The 24,599-nt window shown below is 39.8% G+C and overlaps 1 protein-coding gene across 4 annotated transcripts in view; it reads left to right on the top strand.

Moving 5' to 3' along the window:
* CACNG7 (calcium voltage-gated channel auxiliary subunit gamma 7) overlaps positions 1–23,822 on the top strand; it is a 234,894-nt gene extending 211,072 nt beyond the window's left edge. For all 4 annotated transcript variants that reach the window (XM_056542632.1, XM_056542633.1, XM_056542631.1 and 1 more), the window contains 2 exons: positions 6,910–7,055; positions 20,427–23,822. In XM_056542632.1, coding sequence (XP_056398607.1) covers positions 6,910–7,055; positions 20,427–20,684 — 404 coding nt within the window. In that variant the 3' untranslated portion in view covers positions 20,685–23,822. The remainder of the gene's footprint in view (positions 1–6,909; positions 7,056–20,426) is intronic.
* The last annotated feature ends 777 nt before the right edge of the window (positions 23,823–24,599 follow it).

Here is a 24,599-nt window from a genome sequence, read left to right as displayed (position 1 = left end):
TTTCATCCCGGCAGTCCCGAACAGCCTGACTGAGCTGCCGGGATACTTTCATATTTTCAAATTGAGTACCCCTTTAACTACTTGTCTTGTTAAAGGGGTACTCCAGTGGAAAACTTTTTTTTTTTTTAAATCAACTGGTCCCAGAAAGTTGTTACAAAACTACAACTCCCAGCATGCCCAGACAGCAGTTTGCTGTCTTAGCATGCTGAGATTTGTAGTTTTGCAACATCTGGAGGGCCACAGTTTAGAGACCACTGCCAGTGATCTCCAGCCTGAACCCCTCTAAATCTTGCAAAACTACAACTCCCAGCATTCAGGAAGAGCAAAAGGCTGTCTCGGCATGCTGGGAGTTGTACTTGCGTGCCTCCAGCTGTTGCATAACTAAATCTACCAGCATTCCCTTTGGCAATCAGTACATGCTGAGAGTTGTAGTTCTGCAAGAGCTGGAGGCACACTGGTCGGGAAATACCGAGTTAGGTAATAGGTTCTATTACCTAACTCAGTATTTTCCAACCAGTGTGCCTCCAGCTGTTGCAAAACTACAACTCCCAGCATGCACGTTCTGTCAGTGCATGTTGGGAGTTGTAGTTTTGCCCCCCCCCCCCTCCCATGTGAATGTACAGGTTACATTCACATTGGCGGCAGATTACAGTGAGTTCCCCGCTTCAAGTTTGAGCTGTGGCCGTCAGTGTGAATGTAACCTAAAAACACTACACTACACTAACATAAAATAAAGAGTAAAACACTACATATACACACGTACACTGCCCCCCCTACCACCTCCCTTCCCCCCCAATAAAAAGGAAAAACGTATCCTACAGCAGTGTTTCCAAAACGGAGCCTCCAGCTGTTGCAAAACTAAAACTCCCAGCATTTCCGGACAGCCATTGACTGTCCAAGCATGCTGGGAGTTTTGCAACAGCTGGAGGCACCCTGTTTGGGAATCACTGGCATAGAATACCCCTATGTCCAACCCTATGCAAATCCCTAATCTAGGCCTCAAATGCTCATGGCGCTCTCACTTTGGAGCCCTGTCGTATTTTAAGGCAACAGTTTAGGGCCACATATGAGGTGTCGCCGTACTCGGGAGAAATTGCCTAACAAATTTTGGGGGGCTATTTCTCCTTTTACCCCTTATGAAAAGGTAAAGTTTGGGTCTACACCAGCATGTTAGTGTAAAAAAAAACATTTTTGTACACTAACATACTGGTGTTGCCCCATACTTTTAAATTTCACAAGCGGTAAAAGAAAAAAAAGCCCCCAAAATTTGTAACGCAATTTCTCCTGAGTATGGAGATACCCCATATGTGGGCGCAAAGTGCTCTGCGGGCATAAAACAAGGCTCAGAAGGGAGAGTGCACCATCTAGGTCTAAATTGGTGTTTTGCACAGGGGTGGCTGATTTTACAGTGGTTCTGACATAAGCGCAAAACAATAAATACCCACATGTGACCCCATTTTGGAAACTACACCCCTCACGGAATGTAACAAGAGGTATAGTGAGCATTTACACCCCACAGGTGTCTGACAGATCTTTGAAACAGGGGTCTGTGAAAATGAAAAATACAATTTTTAATTTGCACAGACCACTGTTCCAAAGATCCGTCAAATGCCAGTGGGGTGTAAATTCTCACTGCACCCCTTATTAAATTCCGTGAGGGGTGTAGTTTTAAAAATGGGGTCACATGTGGGGGGGTCCACTGTTCTGGCACCACGGGGGGCTTTGTAAATGCACATGGCCAAATTCTCTCTCCAAAAGCTCAATGATGCTCCTTCTCTTCTGAGCATCGTAGTTCGCCCCCAGTGAACTTCACGTCCACTTATGGGGTATTTCCATACTCAGAAGAGATGGGGTTACAAATTTTGGGGCGTATTTTCTGCTATTATCCCTTGTAAAAATGTAAAATTTGGGGGAAAATAAGCATTTTAGTGTAAAAAAAAATTTTTTTTACATATGCAAAAGTCGTGAAACACCTGCGGGGTATTAAGGTTCACTTTAACCCTTGTTACGTTCCCCAAGGGGTCTAGTTTCCAAAATTGTATGCAATGTGTTTTTTTTTTTGCTGTCCTGGCACCATAGGGGCTTTCTAAATGCGGCATGCCCCCAGAGCAAAATTTGCTTCCAAAAAGCCAAATGTGACTCCTTCTCTTCTGAGACCTGTAGTGCGCCAGCAGAGCACTTTTCATTCCCATATGGTTTTTTTTCTGAATCGGGAGAAATTGGGCTTCAAATTTTGGGGGTATTTTCTGCTATTACCTTCTTTAAAAATGTAAAAAAATGTTTTTACATATGCAAAAGTCGTGAAACACCTGTGGGGTATAAAGGTTCACTCTATACCTTGTTACGTTCCTCAAGGGGTCTAGTTTCCAAAATATGTTTTTTTTTTTTTTTTTTTTGCTGTCCTGGCACCATGGGGGCTTTCTAAATGTGACATGCCCGCCAAGCAAAATTTGCTCTCAAAAAGCCAAATATGACTCCTTCTCTTCTGAGCATTGTAGTTTGCCCGTAGTGCATTTCAGGTCAACTTATGGGGTACCTCCATACTCAGAAGAGAAGGGGTTACACATTTTGGGGGGTATTTTCTGCTATTAACACTTCCAAAAATTTGAAATTTGGGGGGAAACACACATTTTACACATGCAAAAGTCGTGAAACACCTGTGGGGTATTAAGGCTCACTTAATTCCGTGTTGTGTTCCTCAAGGGGTCTAGTTTCCAAAATGGTATGCCATGTGTTTATTTATATTTTTTTTTGCTGTTTTGGCACCATAGGGGCTTCCTAAATGCAACATGCCCCCCAAAAACCATTTCAGAAAAACATACTCTCCAAAATCCCCTTGTCGCTCCTTCGCTTGTCACTTACTCAAGAGAAATTGGGCTAATTTTTAATTTTTTCATCAAAATTGGGGATTTTTCACCAAGAAAGGATGCAAGTTACCACAAAAATTTACCACTATGTTAAAGTAGAATATGTCACGAAAAAACAATCTGAGAATCAGATTGATAAGTAAAAGCATTCCAGAGTTATTAATGTTTAAAATGACAGTGGTCAGATGTGCAAAAAAGGGCTGCGTCCTAGAGGTGGAAATGGGCTGTGTCCTTAAGGGGATAAACTACTGACCAGAATAAGGAGCAAAATATTGTGCGAGAATTCAGCATTACTGTGACAATATGAATAAATAATGTATCATCAAGTTACAAGACATATCTTAAAAAAAGCTGTGTAATTCATGTTACAGTAAATGATAATAAATATATAAAAATAATAATAATGAAGAAAATATCACTGTAAAATCTTCTAGCAGTGTATACCAGCAAATACAGATATGCAAAAAAAAAAAAAAGAAAAAAATACTGGTATTCATCTAAAACATCAGTATCGAATACAAAAAGCAGGCCTACTAAAAACTTCCTGAAAAAAAGATTTTCATATGCTGAAAATATTTGTCTATTTTTAGGCAATATATTCACAGATTGGCCCAGATTTATCAAACTGTGTGAGAGAAAAAGTGGAGAGATTTTTCCACAGTAACCAATGACAGCTCAGCTATCGACCTCTGGTAAAGTGAAACCTGAGATGTGATTGGTTGTTGTGGGAAAATCACTCCATTGTTTTCTCTTACACAGTTTGATAAATCTGGAACATTGTCTTTTATTTGTGGTACTGTTGCAGAACTGTCATGGTGCTGCCATGTTTTTACCCCAATCACAGTGAAACATTTAGTGAATCTGCCATAATTGTGTTAAAGGGGTTATCCAGGAAAAAACTTTTTTTTATATATCAACTGGCTCCAGAAAGTTCTCTCTGATGACACGTGTCTCGGGAAACGCCCAGTTTAGAAGAGGTTTGCTATGGGAATTTGCTTCTAAACTGGGCGGTTCCTGAGACACGTGTCATCAGAGAGCACTTGGACAGAAAAGAACAACCTTAACTTCAGAAGCTCATAAATACTGAAAGGATTAAGATTTTTTAATAGAAGTAATTTACAAATCTGTTTAACTTTCTGGAGCCAGTTGATATATATATAAAAAATAGTTATTTCCTGGATAACCCCTTAATTTCCATCAATAACACATGTAGTACTGTAACAGCACTGTAAAGCAGCCATGAAACACATAGTGTGACTTTAGGTAAGCCACACCAGAGGGTATGTTCAGACCCCCATTCAAATATAAATAAGTATAGTTTAGAAAAACTCCTAGTACTATTTTGCATTGCCAGATTTAAAAATGTAAGGCTGGGTTTCCATATGTCCGGTGTCCGGCATAGTTTCCCTCCAGAGTGCACTGGAAAGAAACTGATTAATTTGAATGGAACAGTTCACAATCATCCAGTGCCTCAATTTTGACGCTGGCTAGTTGGACATGCCAGATGGCACTGGGCAGGGGAACACATCTTGCTCCAGAAACAATGGACGCCAGATGCCATACAACTTACATAATAGATATTGCTGCCACATTTGTCAAGATGTGTACTATAAAATTATAAATTTTATACTGAACAAAGGAAACTAGAGCAATTGCTACTGATTGAGATTATATACTTTATTTGTTACACAATTAAAACCATATACATGTGAGGTATAGTATAGATGTAGTTGATACAAAGCAAATGGATGTTCAGACTATTAAATCCAATAAGGTGGTGGGGCCGGTAATGTGGTCATATATTTGTCACTAGACACAGAAAAATAACAGCGAGGTGGAACAGCAAATTAAGGCTAGTATTCACATAGTGTGACTCTAGGGAAGCTGGGGTGAAACCCTCCACTAATTAGTGGCCGCACAATGTAAACACCCTACACACTCAGAGTTCCATATACCAAAGGCTGCCTCACCAATTGGTCCTGTCACCAATTGGGTGGTTAAGAGTTTCTAAATCCTAAATTATTTGAGAGGTGCATTTTTTTTTTAAATTGAATGATATAATAGATGATATAAGGAGGTTTCTAGCACCAAGACATCTCAAATCCACGTAAGAAATTAACTGATCCCACAAAAAAAAAAAAAAAACAATATTTAGGAAAGTTGAAATGCCAAATTTTGAAAAAAAAAATACTAATTTCTAAATTCTTGCTTAATTGTGGAGTGCTTTCACAAATGTGAAGGTATGGAATAAAGATATCAACCAATATTTACCTTTACATAATGTACAATGTACCACAAACAATGAAGAAATCACTTGGATTAAAGCATCCCAAAGTTACTAACACATAGCCAGAATTGTCCAGAACAATAGCACAGTCATGCAATAGTTCCCATCTTGATAAGTTGTCTAGTATACTTTATACATTAGTCCTCTGATGTGACAGTTCTTTATTGTTTCATTTTTCTTGTTTAGTCACTATTTGCATTATGTTTGACATCATTATGTTCTCAATGACTGCTTGGTTTATCATCTCTGTGTTGTTGTATATGTTTGTGCATTGTCACTGTATGATCATGCTTATTCTTCCAGTGCTGTAATATCATAATTATTTACTTTGTATTGTGACTTTACAATTCTCATAATTCCTATGATGTGACATTAATGTGTGGATTATGGATGTATGCCTGAAGAAATGCACACTCTGATGTCACAGAACAGGGTTGTAGTTCTTTCACACCGGGAAATTATCATTAAAATGTGGTCAGTTTAAAGGAGATCTGCAGCGGTATTTAACTTATCCCCTACTGCTGCAAATCTCCTTTACGTAATTATATTTGACTAGTGTAATTTTTTTTTTTTTACTTTTGTTTAATATTGGATATAAATGAAGACAATTGTTATCAGTGTTATGACCATTAAATGTAAAATTGACTTGTGGTGAAATTCACCACATACCGTATTTCTCGCCGTATAAGACGCATTTTTTCTTCCCCAAAACTGGGGGGGAAAGTTGGTGCGTCTTTTAGGGCAAAAATACACATTAAAACCCTGTCATATCCCGGCAGTCCCTGCGGCCATCAACGGCCGGGACCCGCGGCTAAAACAGGACATCACCGATCGCGGTGATGCCCTGTGTTAACCCTTCAGAAGCAGCGATCAAAGCTGACCTCCGCGTCTGAAGCGAAAGTGAAACTAACCCGGCTGCTCAGTCGGGTTGTTCGGGACTGCCGCGGTGAAATTGCGGCGTCCCGAACAGCTTACAGGACACCGGGAGGGACCTTACCTGCCTCCTCGGTGTCCGATCGGTGAATGACTGCTCTGTGCCCCTGCTCTGCTCTGTGCCCCTGCATTGCTGGTGCTCTCCTTCGTGGTCATCAAGTCATCACGCACGCCGTCCCGTCATCCAATAGAAGCGGTGTGCGTAGCGAAGTGATGGTGGCGACGGAGAGCAGGTTCCGGAGCGACGGGGACACCCCGGGGACGCGGCAACAGTGATGGAGGGCGACATCCAACAGCTGTCCGGGCATGCTGGGAGTTGTAGTTTTGCAACATCTGGAGGTCCGCAGGTTGAAGATCACTGTCCTATACTTTACATTGTATTTGGTTCAGAATCTTTTTTTTCTAGATTTTCCTCCTTTAAAATTGGGTGCATCTTATATGGTGAAAAATACGGTAGATGCTATTTCTAGCCAACACTGATGGTCCTTTCCTTCCCAACAGCAGCAAGGATTCCCATAATGGAAATTAAAATGTATGAAAAAAATATTTTTCATGGCAGCAATCATTTCTACACTTACAAACTTACAGTAAAATGACAGTTAAGTAATAATGCACACAGTGATGTCATATTACTGGCAATCATACAAAATGTGATGTCAGAGAGGATTTACATATATTTATGTAGAGATGGTATAATCGGACCAAATTATTCTATATATTTTATATTTTTATAACAAATGTTATTGGTCTTTATTTAATGGATGGACAGCAAATGGGAGTTGCTCCTACTAATTCTTTTAATTATGTCATATTCTATTACAGGCCTTTCCCTTGTGGTAGGTTTGGTTCTTTACATCTCCAGTATTAATGATGAAGTCATGAACAGACCTAGTAGTTCTGAACAATATTTCAACTACCGATATGGGTGGTCTTTTGCTTTTGCAGCCTCCTCGTTCCTCCTAAAAGAGGTTTGTAACCACTTTTTTTTATTGATAACAAATTATTTAACACAATACAATCATCTATTGATATTACCCAATATATTATAGCACATTAGGATTGTTAAGTTTGTTATTAGATTTTTATGATAAACAACCAGGTTTGGGTGTTATACACATTGGAAAGCCTTGAGCATGGAGCCTGTATGGTAGCAGTATTATATACTACAGAGTTGCTTTATCTATATGTTGTCTCTTTAAAGGAGAAGTATCATGCATAAAAAGTATCCCCTATTAGCAGGATAAGGGATAACATATAGATCACAGGGGGTTTGACCGATGGGATTGGAAAAATCTAATTAGAAAGAGTTAATTTCTTCTAAAAACAGTGTCACCCCTGTCCTGAGGTTGAACGTGGAGTTGTATCTCAGTTCCATTGAAGTAAATGGAGATAAGTTGTAATACCACACACAACCTGAGGACAGCTATGTTTTTCTATTCTTGGATAACCTCAAGTAAGTTACCGCTGCCTCTAAAGAACTTGTTAGATTTTCAACAAACATTTTATAAATCAGAACTTGAGTACATACAAACTATACAATATTGCTACAAAAATAATACATAATTTTAAAATTATATGGAAGATAAACATATTAATTGCATTTACTAAATTTTCTAAAAGCCAAGGACATCTTATTCCAAAACTAATAACAGTTTGACAAAATGAAACAATAAGTAAGAAAACTTATGAAATGTCAAAAAAAAAATTTATCATGGGTTATATGGGTGAATCTTTGCTCTAATAATTGTTGAGTGTCTCAGCACCCACACCCCCATCAATGAAAATGTTAGAAATATCTGTACATCATGTCAAAGGTTTTCTCTAATGACAGTTACACTTCAAAGTTTTTGAATATTCAAGCCAAACCCAAGCTTCTATTTCATTAATTCTGTGGTGGGGCCTGAGAGAGTATTGCTTGACAATTACCATCAACAGTGTTTAGTTAAAGCACTAGGGATAGGGGATAAGATGTCTGATTGCGGACCCCCGGGATCTCGGCTGCAGCACCCCGCTGTCATGACTGCACAGAGTAAACTCACTCTATGCGTAATGATGGGCAATACAGGGGCTGGAGCATTGTGACGTCATGGCTATACCCCATGTGATGTCACAGGCCGCCCCCTCAATGCAAGTCTATGGGAGGGGGCGTGGCGGCTATCATGCCTCTTCCCATAGACTTGCATTAAGGGGGTGGGCTGTGAAATCATGAGGGGCGGAGCCGTGATGTCATGATGCTCCTGCCCCTGTATCGCCCGTCATTACGCACAGAGCGAGTTTGCTCTGTGCAGTAATGACAGCGGAGTGCTGCAGCCGAGATCCTGGGGGTCCCCAGCAGCAGGACCCCCGTGATAACATGTCTAGGGGTGGAGTGCCCCTTTAAGGACCACAGGATTTAAAAATTTTTGCACTTTCGTATTTTCCACCTCAACTTCTAAAAATCAGAAAGCTTTCAATTTTGCACCTACAGACCCATATGAGGGCTTGTTTTTAGTGCCACCAATTGTACTTTGTAATGACAACAATCATTTCACCACAAAATCTATGGCAAAATTGGAAAAAAAAATGCCATTTTGTAACTTTTGGGGGCTTCCAATTCTACACAGTGATCTTTTCGTAAAAATGACACCTTATCTTTATTTTGTGGGTCCATATGGTTTCAAATTTGCAGGTTTAAAATTCTCCTCATCTGACCCCTATGTACGAGAGCTCATTTTTGGTGCCGTGGTCTGTAGTTTTTATTGGTACCATTTTTGTTTTGATAGGACTTTTTGATGGCTTTTTATACATTTTATTAGGGTATACATGGGGGCCTGCGAATCGGCGAGTGCACTCTGACATCGCGGAGCAGCTGCAATGTCTGAGTACACTGCACATGACATTGTAATGACATGTACACTGCACATGGCCTCAACTCAGATATTGTGGAGCAGACGCGATGTCTGAGTACACTGCACACGCCGACTCGCAAGCCCACTAGGTCTACTGAGAATTCATTTGTAATATTTATGGTCTGTTTTTTGCTGTAAATCTGTCGTTTTTTTGCTGTAAATCTGTTAAATCCCCATAACTAGATGGCATCTATGTTGGAAAATGCAGTCCGATGTACATCCTGTTCAATGTATGCAATCCTTGAACAACAGTTTGAGGGTGCATATTGTTGTGCAAGATGTGTGCTAGTTGTTCGTTTAGAAGCCCAGATCCTGGATCTAGAGGAGTGACTGGCAACATTGAGAAGCATTGACAACTTGGAGAAGAGTCTCCTGCTCACTGAGCAAGTACTCTCTGGGGTAGAGGTGGGAGAGGATAGTGGGATGGAGGTGCAGGACAGTCAGGCAGTCAGAGGCAGTCTTTTGCTGCAGTACTGCTAGCTCTAAAATGGTATCCCCCTCATCTACCAACCGGGCAAACTTGTTGGGGTGTGCCAGTTCAGGACAAGCCTCCCTGACACTTTTCCCTCTATCCCGTTTTCTAACTTTTCCCTCTACCCCGTTTTCTGCTCCAGTAAGGAGGGAAGGAGGAGTGCAGGGCAGTCCAGACAGGTACTGGTAGTGGGGGACTCAATTATTAGGGGGACAGACAGGGCGGTCTGTCACAAAGACCGGGATTGCCGAACAGTGTGTTGTCTGCCTGGTGCTCGAGTTCGGCACATTTCGGATCGGGTTGACAGGTTGCTGGGTGGGGCTGGAGAGGATCCAGCAGTCATGGTACATATTGGCACCAATGACAAAGTAAGAGGTAGGTGGAGTGTCCTTAAAAATGATTTCAGGGACTTAGTCCGCAAGCTTAAGGTAAGGACCTCCAAGGTAGTATTTTCTGAAATATTACCTGTACCACGAGCCACACCAGAGAGGCAGCGGGAGATCAGGGAGGTAAACAAGTGGCTCAGAAGCTGGAGTAGGAAGGAGGGGTTTGGGTTCATGGAGAACTGGGCCAACTTTGCTGTCGGTTACCGACCCTACCATAGGGATGGACTGCACGTGCAGCTATGCTTGGGGAGAAGATGGCTAGAAGGGTGGAGGAGTGTTTAAACTAGGGACTGGGGGGAGGGAACCTAAAACATAGAGGGGGAAGATAGTGTAGATAGAGAGGGGGGACTAAGTAATATACTTGGGGGTGGAGCGGAGGGAGGGGTTAAAATAGTTAATATGGATAGGCTTCATAGGAAGAAAAAACATACACCATTTAATTGCATGATGACTAATGCCAGAAGTCTGACCAATAAAACTGACGAACTGGAGTGGTTGATGTCTTAGGAGAATTATGATATAGTGGGTATAACAGAGACTTGGTTGGACGATAGCTGTGACTGGGCAGTCAACATACAGGGTTATAGTTTATTCAGGAAGGATCGGACAAAACGGAAAGGGGGAGGAGTTTGTCTGTATGTGAAATCGAGTCTGAAGGCCGCACTACGTGAGGATATATTGGAGGGACACGATAATGTGGAGTCATTATGGGTAGAAATATATCGAGATAAAAAAAATCCTGATTTATTCGCGAATATCGCATATTTGTGAATTCGCGAATATTCGCAAATATAGCACTATATATTTGCAATTACGAATATTCGTTTTTTTTTTTTTTTTTTTTCAAAGTACACATCACAGTGATCATCCCTCTCTGCTTCCAGCTTGTGTGGTGTAAAGAAGGCTCTAATACTACTGTGTGAGACTGGCGTACGAATTTTCGCATATGCGAATATTCGCATATGCTAATTTTCGCATATGCTAATTTTCTCATGTGCAAATTTTCGTTCATGCAAATTTTAGCATATGCGAAAATAAACACGAATATTACGAATTTAGCGAATATATGATGAATATTTGTCCATATATTCGCAAAATATCGCGAATTCTAATATGGCCTATGCCGCTCAACACTAAATAAAAGAGACAGAAGATCAATTACTGAGGCAAATAAACAAGGCAGCAAATCAAAATGACGTTATAATAATGGGGGACTATAACTATCCTGATATAAATTGGGAGACTGAGACCTGTGAATCTCATAAAGGAAACAGGTTTATGACTATAGCGAAAGACAATTATCTGTCCCAAATGGTGCAGGGCCCCACCAGAGAGGGCACCCTACTGGACTTAATATTAACCAACAGACCTGACAGAGTTACTAATGTGTATTTTTCAAAAAATATAACAGACACAGAAAATTCACATTATAAAAAGTAATTATAAAGCTCCCTTACCCTTACCCCCCCTCCCCTCCCTTCCCCCATCCCCTCCCCATCAGTCTGGCACCAATACTATCTTGACTTTTCCTGATCACCATTTCCACATTGACCATTTTTTCCTGACTTTTTTCTCCTTCCTTTTTCCTTTACTATCTAGTAACTCATTTGTTTTTACCTTATTTACCAGACCTAGCCACTCTTCAGTAGATGGGGGTTTATCTGAAATCCACCTTCCAAGAATACAAATCTTTGCCAGCCCATTCAGTTTGCTTATCATTTCGTTCTTTACCCCACTAACTCCACTCACACCCATTACTACCGGAAGTACGTTAAATTGTAATTTTACGCAGAGACTTTCCTCGATTTTAGCGATAATTTTCCCCCTAAATTTCAGGATCTCAGGGCATCCCCAAAACATGTGGAACAGGTCTGCCTCTCCCTCTCCACATTTAGGGCAAGTAGGGTCCTTTCTGTATCCTATTTTCCACAGAAACCTTGGTGAGTAATGCAATCTGTGGAGCATCTTAAACAGGGATATCCAATGATTTTGATTTAGTATTGATTTTTGATTTGCAGAAGGCGTTCAACCAATCTTCTCTGCTTATCTCCCCTAGGTCCTTTTCCCATTTCCCTTTATGTTTATTAATTTGGGTCTCCCCCTTATTAATAACAATCATTTTGTATATATTCCCCTTTACTTTCTTTTTATTAGTGATCAGTGGATCCTTAATATAGTCCATAATTAAGTGCTCCCCTACTACCCATCTATCATTATCTTTATCCTTTTTATAAGCCTCCCTAATTTGTATATATCCAAATTTTTATTTTTATTCCAACTCAAAATCTCTTTTAATCTGTGTCCACTCCCTTAAGTGACCTTTTTCAAATAAGTGATCCACCACTTTAATACCCCTCTTTTCCCAATCTATGAAGTTGGAAATTTTTCCAAGTTCCTTTAAGTATATATTGTGCCAAAGTGGAGTGCATTTCAAACTTCCCTTTATACCCATCAATTCCCTAATATTCTTCCAAGTGTAATCTAACAGCTGAATACCTGGATACTTCCTATAAATTTTATTTCCCAGCCTACCACTCTCCATAATTGTGAACAGATCCTCCACCTCTATACCCTTTCTCCTTAGAAATTCAAGCGTATCATCCTTATCCTGCAAAATATGTGTTAATTGACTTACAAAATAATAAATACGAAAATTGGGGAGACCCAAGTGCCCTTTTTCTATTGGGGGATTGAGATATACACTCTTCATTCTAACCTTTTTCCGTCCCCATATCAATTCATTAATTATTTTTTCCAGTCCCCAAAATAAAGCGTCTTTAATCCTAATTGGAGCAGCTCTGCAGTACTGTAGCATCATCGGGAGTAGTACCATTTTAAAGGAAATCTGTCATCAGAATCACCCGCACTAAACCTGTTACACAGGCTTGTAGTGCGGGTGATCCTGATTAAAACTCTCCTTACCTGGTAAAAAATGGTTCAGTGGTTCTTAAGATATCTTTATTTTTAGTGTTCTGTTGTTCCCTGGCTTGGGACTCAGTGGGAGGTGTTATCATCTGGTACTCGGCCACACGTCATATGAGCTGGGCGGAGCTGCCGCCCAGCTCATGAATATTCATGACCTTATCCTCGTAGTCTAACTCCTTTTTCTAGGTCTGGTGGGGAGGGCCGCGAGGATAAGTTCATGAATATTCATGAGCCGGGCGGCAGCTCCGCCCAGCCAGAATGACGTGTGGCCGAGTCCCAGATGATAACGCCTCCCACTGAGTCCCAAGCCAGGGAATAACAGAAAACTAAAAATAAAGATATCTTAAGAACCACTGAACCATTTTTAACCAGGTAAGGAGCGTTTTAATCAGGATCACCCGCACTACAAGCCTGTGTAACAGGTTTAGTGCAGGTGATTCTGATGACAGATTTCCTTTAACCAGCATAATTCTATCTGCCATAGATAAACCCATTCTGCTCCATATTTTGCATTTAGAGTTCACTACTTCACTCAGAGGGTCTAAATTAAACTTCCCAAATTGATTAACATTCCCTGATACCCTAATCCCTAAATATTCAAAACTGTCTCCTATATCTAATACTTTTATCTTCCCTATTGGACAATCTCTCTTACTGTCGAGGGGTAACAAAACCGACTTACTCCAATTGATACTGAGACCTGAATACCTGCCAAATTCCTTCACTTCCTCAATCACCCTCAGTACCTGCATGAGGGGGTCTTTAATAAATAGGACAATATCGTCTGCATATAACAGAATTTTTTCCCTTCCTTCTTTAATTCCGAAACCAGGCAGGCTGTTATTGTCCCTTATCCGCCCTGCCAAGGGCTCCACAAAGAGCACAAATAGCAGGGGGGACAAGGGACAGCCCTGCCTGGTTCCTCTTTCTAACCTAAAGCTAGGGGTAAGTTCCCCATTGATGTCAATCCTAGCCGTGGGTGCACTATAAATTGTCCTAACCCCTTCAATAAACTTCTCCCCCAGATCAAAGGCCTTTAGAACCCTAAACAGGAAGCCCCACTCCACCCTGTCAAACGCTTTATTCATGTCAAGCGACAGGATGGAGCGGGCCCCCCTCCCTCTATTTGGACATTCCAAAAAAGTATTTTAATGTTTTTATACTTATTTCTCGCTGGCATGAACCCTTTCTGCTCCTCCCCAACAATAGAGTTAATTACTCGTCCCAACCTACTAGCCCACAGCTTAGCAAAAATCTTCCCATCAGTGTTTAAGAGAGAAATTGGTCTGAAATTTTCCATACTTCCTCCCCCCTTTCCTTTTTTAGGTATCAAAATAATAATAGCATCAAGCATTGAGGGGGATAACCTCCCAATTTTCAAGGATTCATCAAATACCTCTTTTAAAAAGGGCAGGAGGGGGTCTCTAAATTTCCTATAAACCTCAAAAACCAACCCGTCCAATCCCGGTGCAGAGTTACCCCTTATATTATTAATGCCCTTTTCAATTTCCTCCACTCCGATTTTTCCATTAAGACATTTTTTCTCTTCTTCCCTAATTTTGGGCAGATCTATACTTTCAAAATATGTGTCCAGCTCTTTCTCTTGCTTACCTCCCTCTGAGGTATATAGGTTCTGATAGAGAAATAGGGGAAGTAGCTCTGGAATTCTATCTCCCACTAATTATTTCCCCTGGGGGTTGCACACATTTTTTATTAGTCTACTTCCTTTCTGATTTTTAACAATGCTGGACAGCCACTTATTTGGTTTTCCTGTCTCAACAAATTTCTTATATCCCCATATAAGTGCTGAACCTTTTCAATTATAAATAATTGAAATTTCTTTTGGGCTGCTTCCAACGACTCCCTGATTTTTTGGTCGTTGTTTCCGCTAAATTCTTGTTCTAATTCCTTAATTTTATTAACCAAATCTGTTTCCTGCGCTTTCATTTTCTTTCTGAACCTGGAGATATTTCTATACAAACAGCCCCTTAAAAAGGCTTTGAGGGAGTCCCATACCATATGAATACTAGCCGACCCTTTATCTCCCAAAACTCAATTAACTCCTCTCTTATCCCATTAGTGATTTCATCTATCTCCAGCCAATGTGGGTTAAAGGGGTATTCCAGGCCAAAACTTTTTTTTTATATATCAACTGGCTCCGGAAAGTTAAACAGATTTGTAAATTATTTCTATTAAAAAATCTTAATCCTTCCAATAGTTATTAGCATCTGAAGTTGAGTTGTTGTTCTCTGTCTAACTGCTCAATAATGATGTCACGTCCCAGGAGCTGTGCAGTTCCTATGGGGATATTCTCCCATCATGCACAGCTCCCGGGACGTGACATCATCATTGAGCAGTTAGAAAACTTCAGAAGCTAATAACTATTGGAAGGATTAAGATTTTTTAATAGAAGTAATTTACAAATCTGTTTAACTTTCCGGAGCCAGTTGACATATAAAAAAAAAGTTTTTGCCTGGAATACCCCTTTAATATTGATTTTCCTGTCGGGCCTCTCCACTGTTCCTTTATGCATCACCTCACAGACCATCATTGCATGATCTAAGATACATTTTGGTTCGTAGCTCATCTTATTTATAGACTGGATTGCCCGGTCATTCCCTAGAATTAAATCTATTCGGGAGGCAGAATTGTGCACTTTACTAAAGTATGAAAAGACCTCTTGCTCAGGATACAGAAGTCTCCACGCATCTCTTAACCCCATTTCTTCACAGAATTTTGCGAGAGGGGACTGTTTTTTAATCTCTACCAAACACACAATTAAAATCTCCTATAATGTATACATTTTCGTATGTCTTCTCTTTAAGAAATTCATCTAGCCTCTGCAATACCTTGAGATTAAATGGGGGCGGGATGTATACAAAGGCTAGCACAGCCTCGCACTCTTTCCATTTAGTATGTATAAAAATATACCAACCTCTTTCATCGATTTTAGTGGAGTGAATTACCATATTAACTTTCTCATGAATTAACACCAAAACTCCAGCGGAATATTCTGAATACATTGAGTGCAGGACTGTGCCAGCCCATTTTCTCGTAATCAATTGACAAGTATCTGGCGTGAGGCGAGTTTCTATCAGGCAGACCACTGCCGGCAGGTAGTTGTTTATTCTATCAAAAATAGCGGTCCTTTTCCCCTTCTCCTTAACGCCTCTGATATTCCATGCTAATATTAGTCCCGTTTTCTCCCTATTCATAGATGAGTTACTATAGGGTAACTAAGCCTAAGAAAAATTTTCCTCCTCCATGGTGCCAGACTGCTTCCCTCTACCCCTCATTTATCTTATTCTTCAGCTCTTTATTTTCTCTTTGAGCCACCTCCTGGCCTTTCATAACTGATCCAACTTTAGTATCCAACAGAGGGAGAGTTTTTTCCATCTCACCCACTCTGTCCTTGACTTTCTGCATATCCTCTCTTATAAAGCTAATCTCCACTCCAAGACAGCCAACTTTTGTTGTTAACTCTGCCAGAGCCTTGTTGCTTTTTTGAACTTCGTGCAGAATAGAGTTTAAAACTTCCGGGTTTATCTCTCCCCTCTCACCCTCCTGACTGCCCTCCTCAACTTGGAGAACCGCATATCTTGACCCCCCCTGTATCCCCCAGGGGTTGTGCTCCTGGCTGCTGTTTGGCAGTCCTAGTTCTAATGGTCTCTCTAGGGGAGCCAAGGTATTTGTCCATTTTGTTGTGATTGGAGGTATCTAGAGTGTTACCTCCTCCCGAGAGCCTTTTCGGAGGTTTTGTTTTCTTAGACATGTATAAGGATATACAGGAGGGTCTATTGTTCAGAATTAACTTCAGCAACTTAAATGGATACCGTCCTCCAGCATTTACCCCAGCTGGATCTTGATTTCACAGGAGTAGTTTTAATTCTCCACGGCGACAGCAACAACACTGCGGTCTCTGGGCCCGCTTCTCCACGCTGGGCCCCATCAGACGCTGAGGAATCCCCGGCCGCTCCGCACACCACCATCCGGGCATCCACACCACTCCGTTCCCCGGCTGGGGCCTTCCACGGTAGAGAGAGGGGAAAGGGGAAGGGGGGGGGAGGAGCGGAGACTGCGGGATCTACGTCATCCCATTGCGTGACTTCTTCGGAAATAGTGATCATAATATAATACATTATAACTTGTTCTTCAATAAGGGAATTTCTCGAATTTTCACTGCAAGATGTATATACCTTATGGGAATAAAAGGGTCAGAAATAAAAAAAAAACAATATGGATGGACAAAAATGTTAAGGGGGCACTAAATGACAAAAATAAAGCAAAAATAATACATACATTTAAACTACTAAAACAGGATGGCAGTGAGGAAGCATTAAAAAGCTATAGAGAAAAAAGTAAAATATGTAAAAAAAAACATACAAAACGCAAAAATAGAGACAGAAAGACTCATTGCCAAATATATACTGTATAAATTTCAAAAATATCAAAAATTTAAGTGTGGGCCCTTTAAAAAATGATGAGGAAGAAATTATAAACGGGGATCAGGAAAATGCAAATATATTAAACAAATTCTTCTCCACTTTGTTCACCGAGGAAAATGAAATGCCAGGTGAAATACAGCGAGATAAGGTAAACTCCCCAGTACAGGTCACCTCTCTAACCCAGGAAGAAGTACAGTGCTGCCTACAAAAAATCTAAATAAACAAATCACCAGGTCCAGATGGCATTCATCCCCATGTTCTAAAGGAATTAAGTAATGTGATAGACAGACCCCTATTTTTAATATTCACGGACTCTATAGTAACAGGTACTGTTCCCCAGGACTGACGCATGGCAAATGTGGTACCAATATTTAAAAGGGGATCAAAAGGTGACCCCGGGAATTACAGACCTGTTAGTTTAACCTCTGTTGTATGTAAATTGTTTGAGGGTTTTATAAGAGATGCTCTTTTGGAGTATATTGATAAAAATAAATGTATGACACCATATCAGCATGGCTTTATGAGGGAGTGGTCCTGTCAAACTAACCTGATCAGCTTTTATGAGGAAGTGAGCTCCAGACTGGACCAGGGGAAATCGCTGGATGTCGTATATCTGGATTTTTCCATTTGATACGGTGCCACATAAAAGGTTTGTGCATAAAATGAGAAGGATAGGGCTGGGGGAGAATGTGTGCACGTGGGTAAGTAACTGGCTCAGTGATAGGAAACAGAGGGTGGTTATTAACGGTACTTATTCTGATTGGGTGACTGTTACTAGTGGGGTACCACAGGGGTCCGTCTTTGGTCCTGTTAATATATTTATTAATGACCGTGTAGAGGGGTTGAATATAAAGTAGCAATTTTTGCAGATGATACTAAACTCTGTAAAGCGGTAAACACTATAGAGGACAGTGCACTGTTACAAATGGATCTGGATAGGTTGGAGGTTTGGGCTGGAAAGTGGCAGATGGGGTTCAACACTGATAAATGTAAAGTAATGCACATGGGGAAGAAAAATCCGGGCTGGGATTATGTATTAAATGGGAGAACACTTTGGACGACAGACATGGAAAAGGATGTAGGAGTCTTAGTTAATAGTAAATTTAGCTGTAGTGACCAGTGCCGGGCAGCTGCTGCCAAGGCAAATAAAATCATGGGGTGCATCAATAGGGGCATAGATGCCCACGACAAGGAAATTATTCTACCGCTGTACAAATCACTAGTCAGACCACACATACAATACTGTGTACAGTACTGGGCACCAGTGTACAAGAAAGATATAGGGGAGCTGGAGAGGGTTCAAAGACGCACAACAAGGGTAATACGGGGAATGGGAGGACTACAGTACCCAGAAAGATTATCAGAATTAGGGTTATTTAGTTTAGAAAAAAGAAGGCTTAGGGAGACCTAATAACTATGTATAAATATATCAGGGGGCAGTACAGTGATCTCTCCCATGATCAATTTATACCCAGGACTGAATCTATAACAAGGGGGCATCCTCTACGTTTAGAAGAAAGGTTTCTACACCAGCACAGACAGGGGTTCTTTACTGTAAGAGCAGTGAGACTTTGGAATTCTCTGCCAGAGGAGGTGGTCATGGTGAACTCTGTAAAAGAGTTCAAAAGGGATCTAGATGCATTTTTGGAGAATAATAGCATTACAGGTTATGGATTCTAGATCTATAGGGACAGAACGTTGATCCAGGGATTTATTCTGACTGCCATATTTGGAGTCAGGAAGGAATTTTTACCTCTAGTGTGAAGGTTTTTTGCCTTCCTCTGGTTCAACTCAGTAGGGACTCATTAGGGTTATAGGTTGAACTTGATGGACTTTGGTCTTTTTTTAAGCTTATGAACTATGATACTATGTCACTATGTATGAAGTTTTTAACCCATTAACAACGCAGGGCGTATATTTACATCCCCTTCGCCGGGTTCTGCAACATATCGGGTTGGTCCCAGCGGCTATCAATGGCTGGGACCCATGGCTGATACCGGACATGATCGATCGTGGTGATACCCGGTATTAACCATTCAGATGCTGCAATCAAAGTTGATCACCACGTCTAAAATGAGAGAATACCCTTCCTGGCAGCACAGTCAGGCTGATCGGGACCACCGCTGTGAAACCGCGGTGTTCCGATCAACTGTTAGGACACAAGGAGGGTCCCTACCTGCCTCCTCATTGTCCGATCGTCGATTCACTGCTCCGTGCCTGAGATCCGGGCAGGAGCAGTGGAGCGCCGATAACATGGATCAATGCAATGCTATGGAATAGCATTGATAAGTGTCTCAATCAATGGACTGAATGTTATAGTCCTCTATGGGGGCTATCACATTGCAAAAAAAAGTGTAAAAAAATTGTTAATAAATGTGATTTAACCCCTTCCCTAATAAAAGTTTGAATCACCCCCCCCCCCCCCCCGTTTCCCATTGAAAAAAAAAAAAAAAACTATGTAAAGGAAAATAAATATAAACATATGTGGTATTGCCACGTGCATAAATGTGCGAACTATAAAAAATATATTGTTAATTAAACCACGTGGTCAATGGTGTACACGTAAAAAAATTCCAAGGTCCAAAATAAAAATTTAGAAATAGCGATCAAAAAGACCGATCAAAACATTAATGTACCGATAAAAACTTTAGATCATTGCGCAAAAAATTAGCCCTCATACATGCAGAAAAATATAGGGGTCAGAAGAGGACATTTTTAAACATATTAATTTTCATGATTGTAGTTATTAAGACAAAATCAAACCTATATAATGAAGGTATCATTTTACTCACATGGACCTAAAGAATAAAGAGAAGGTGTTACTTTTACGAAAACATGCACTGCGTAGAAACGGAAGCCCCCAAAAGTTACAAAATAGCATTTTTTTTTCAGTCTTATCGCACAATTATTTTATTTATTTTTTTGTTTTCGTTATAGATTTTTGGGTAAAATGACTAATGTCATTACAACGTAGAATTGGTGGCGCAAAAGAAAAAAAAAAGACATCATATGAATCTGTAGTTGCAAATTGAAAGGGTTATGACTTTTAAATATGAGGAGGAAAAAACTAAAGTGCGAAAATGGAAACAACCCTGAGTCCTTATCTCCGGCTAAGAATTTTTACTTAATTTGACTTAAGCTGAATGAGTCTGTACTAAATTTTGTACTTTATTATATATTCATTACATATTTATGTTGATGTCTGCTATATCTTTTTTTAAAGGGCGCAGGTGTTATGTCTGTGTACTTATTCACAAAGCGTTATGCAGAAGAGGAAATGTATCGCCCCCATCCAGCCTTCTACCGCCCTCGTCTCAGCGACTGTTCAGACTACTCAGGTCAGTTCCTACACCCTGAAGTGTGGCATCGTGGTCGCAGCCCATCAGAAATCTCTAGTGATGTGTCAATCCAGATGACTCAGAACTATCCACCTGCAATCAAGTACCCAGACCACATACACATATCAACATCACCCTGCTAAAAGAACCATGAAATGGAAAATGTTTGGAAGTTCTAAACATCTCCTTACAATAAAACTTGCTATACAGACATCATAGTTTAACCTAATGATCTGTTAAACTAGAGACATTATATTGCAGAGTTTAAAATGTGAGCTTTTACTTCCCATTTTGAGGAACTCTACTGCTCATGTACCATTTAATGGAATCAATTATTATTATTTTTTTTTATTGTTTTCACGGTTTTGTAGACAACATGAATATACAATGTAGCCATATCATATTTTCATCTTTACTTTATCACTATTATTTAGAACATTTCTTTCTATCTTAACTCTTTTCGTTCTTCCGTTTTCTATAAAGTAATTTCTTAATACTTTGAAGGAGATTGATATTCAATACTAAACTTTTGACTATGTAAAATATTTCTAAATTCTTCATTCATTCACCTGGAAGATGAAAGAAAAACAACCAGGAGACTTTTTCTGTACTGTTTTATTCTGATGCAATGTTCACCAGACTGAAAAGAAGAAAACGCTAATAGCGAAATCTCTCCAGCAAGAAAGAGGATTGAAGAAAACAAATAAAATAAACAATACATTCTGTGGATTTGTGGTGTTCACATGGACTGAACATCTGCTTTGTGTGGCCACAAACTAGAAAACCTAATAGACTACCTTCCTCGTTCTCTTCATGAGGTGCAGTATCTTGGAGGTTGTTACCTAAAGTCTTACAGATGCTACTGTTTTATGTTCACTGTGCTAAGCTATAGTAGATTACAGACAACGTTGAAAGCTGTCTAATAGAATGTCACATTCCATTAAAATATTGCCATTTTTATGATTTCCCTGTTAACCTTCTGTTTGGAAAGCTAAAGAACTAAAGCAAAATATGTGTTGTAATCTGATCGCTCTAGTCAAGGTACCAAGGACACTGTATTGATGTGTAATATCTGATAGACCTGTCATGGTCATATAGTTTATGTATCTTTTTTCCTCTTTAGTTTAATCAGCAGTCTGGAACATCTTGTTCTTTGCACTGCCAACTATCGCAACAATAACATTCCTAAAGTTCACCATAGACCTTTATTGGGACAGGAGCTAATGAAGTAAACAGTAATTATATATAGTTTCTCAATTTATACTTGCTTGCACACTGAACAAAAAACAGACAGCAAACTGTATTTTGAAGGCTAGCTGACAACATATGTCAAAGGCATTTTTCCACATTGCACTATCCCTACAACACATTCTCAAGTGTTGGTATAATGTACAGAATCATAATGTATAAATTGATGTAATTATTTTAATGCTGTGATTTTCACAGGGACTTGGAAAGGCCTGGCTTGCATTTTGCCCATTGTATATCCTTTCATCCACGGAAGACATTTTGTTTCTGCAATGAGCAGAATATAATGGTGTCTAAAGAGCACTGAAATGTATATAGATAGTTGATATATATATCAATGCAATGTAAGAAATATAACATGAGATATAGTGACAAAATAATGCTCTGTCTGGAAGTCATTACAGATAATATATGAAGAGAGGCGACTATATACATTGGCATTCAGGTTGTTAAATGTATTTTTCATATATGTTTTATATTTATAGCAATTGATTTTTACCTTCACAAATTTACTTAAAAATGTCCTAAATGTTTAAGCTATGCACTTCAGTGTTTAAATTCAAGTTTCTTATTTGATAGGAGACATACCATTACCATGTGGTAGAAGAGGAAGAAACTGTGACCATACACCTTAGACTTTGGTAGCTTTAGCCAACTGAGTATTGGGTATGGTGGCCTCTCCACTAACAGATGGAGGGGGGGGGGGGCAGAAAGGTTAAGTGGATTGTTAAGAGAGAGAGAAAAAGAAAGAGAATGAGAAAGATACCTTAAATAGCTTACCCAAAGAGGGAATAGCATGTCTGTGTATCTGTAAAGACTTGCTAGCCTCTGCACTAATTCAAACATTTAGCGTTTGTGGTGTGGTGGGTGGCGGTGGGTGAGTACAAGGGAGAGGAATAGCAACAGTGTAAAATAAGATAATTGAACCAGTGACATTGACCATACTACAGCAACTGCAGCACAAATGGCTGGACTTTGAAGGGAAAGACTTAAAGCAGTGTTTAATGGCCATTCTTTTATGCCACAACTTTTTAAATAATGCTGTGGCTGGTGAGATAGGAAAAAATCTATACTTATCTACCAGGTCCCCCACAGGTCCCGCTGCAGCTCTCATAGCAACTCTGATACTCATCCCCTGATACTCATCTCTTCTGTCTTCTTCTGAGAGGAAATGTAGAAGGAGGACCTGCCCCCTAGCCAATCCTGGTTGAGAAAGGACACCACTGTGACTGAGAGGGGAGGTCCTTCTTCTTCTACATCTTATCTTTGAAGCAGACCAGGAGAGGAACATTGTGGAACCAAAAAGAAACATAACAGAAGCTGCAGTGATATGTGCAAAGGACTAAGGTTTGTAAGTATTACTTCTTTCTTTTTCTCACCATCCTTACACTGACATGTCCTTTCAGCTTTTATTATATACTTTAAGGGGTACAACGGTAGAAATTTTCTTTTTTTTCAATCAACTGGTGCCAGAAAGTTAAACAGATTTGTAAATTACTTCTATTAAAAAATCTTAATCCTTCCAGTACTAATTATTTTCTTTTTGGAACACAGAGCTCTCTGCTGACATCATGACCACAGTGCTCTCTGCTGACACCTCTATGCATTTTAAGAACTGTCCAGAGTAGGAGAAATCCCCATAGATAACATATGCTGCTCAGTTCCTAAAATCGACAGAGATGTCAGCAGAGAGCACTGTGGTCATGATGTCAGCAGAGAGCACTGTCTTCCAAAAGAAAATAATTTCCTCTGTAGTATTCAGCAGCTAATGAGTACTGGAAGGATTAAGATTTTTTTTTAATAGAAGTCATTTACAAATCTGTTTAACTTTCTGGCACCAGTTGATTAAAAAAAAAAGTTTTCCACCGGAGTACCCCTTTAAATGGTAACTCTAATTAAAAAAATTTTTGCTATTGCTCTCCTTATGGTAAAAAATATATATATTTCTAATATACTTCGTTTGAAAAATGTTTCATGTTTTATTTGTGCTTAAAAAAGCTCAAGAGCACATTTTCCCCCCATCTCATACTCAGACTTTGGACCGAAGCCCAAACACAGGAAGTGCAGCCTGGAGTGCTGAGGGGGGGGGGGGGTGTCCAGCCTCATCCAATCATAGCTCCTCTCACACTTAATTGCCATATTCTGTTGGCTGGACACCCCCCCCCCCCTCAGCACTCCAGGCTGTACTTCCTGTGTTTAGGCTTCGGTAAAAAGTCTGTGTATAAGATGGGGGAAAATATGCTCTAGAGCTTTTTTAAGCCCAAATAAAACACAGAAAACTTAATTTTTTTTTATCAAAGTATATTAGAAATATTTTTTACTTATCATAAGGAGTGCAATAGCAAAAATTTGTTTTAATGAGAAGGCCTTAACGATAATAACTTGGTTGTCTACCCAGTACAACTTTGTTTCACAATTTAGCTCCTGCAACATTTAGCTGATCGCTGGGATCTGGCCGTTTGAAGTTACCAGTGCATCCACTTTTTGCTCTCCAGGACATGTAATGTTCCCCATTACTAAGTCTCTAACATTCATATGGTCTATCAAGGCATAAAGACAATTATTTGTCTAGACAATCCCATAAACTTCTTGAATGCCAAAGATGATATATTCCATCAGATTAAAAGAAGTTCTTTAATGACTTCCGGATATAACATTATTGATAGGAAACTTTTCTCCTTACTAATTAAGGATATTATATTTTTGCTATAGTTTAGGTTACAGCTGAGCTTCATTTCCTAAATGAATGAGTGGGTATATAAGATGAAAAAGTTATACCCACTAAAAAGAAAGATTATATGTAATATATA

This window comes from Hyla sarda, chromosome 10 (genome assembly GCF_029499605.1).
Source record: "Hyla sarda isolate aHylSar1 chromosome 10, aHylSar1.hap1, whole genome shotgun sequence".
Classification (NCBI taxonomy): domain Eukaryota; kingdom Metazoa; phylum Chordata; class Amphibia; order Anura; family Hylidae; genus Hyla; species Hyla sarda.
This window is presented reverse-complemented; position numbering and strand designations above follow the sequence as displayed.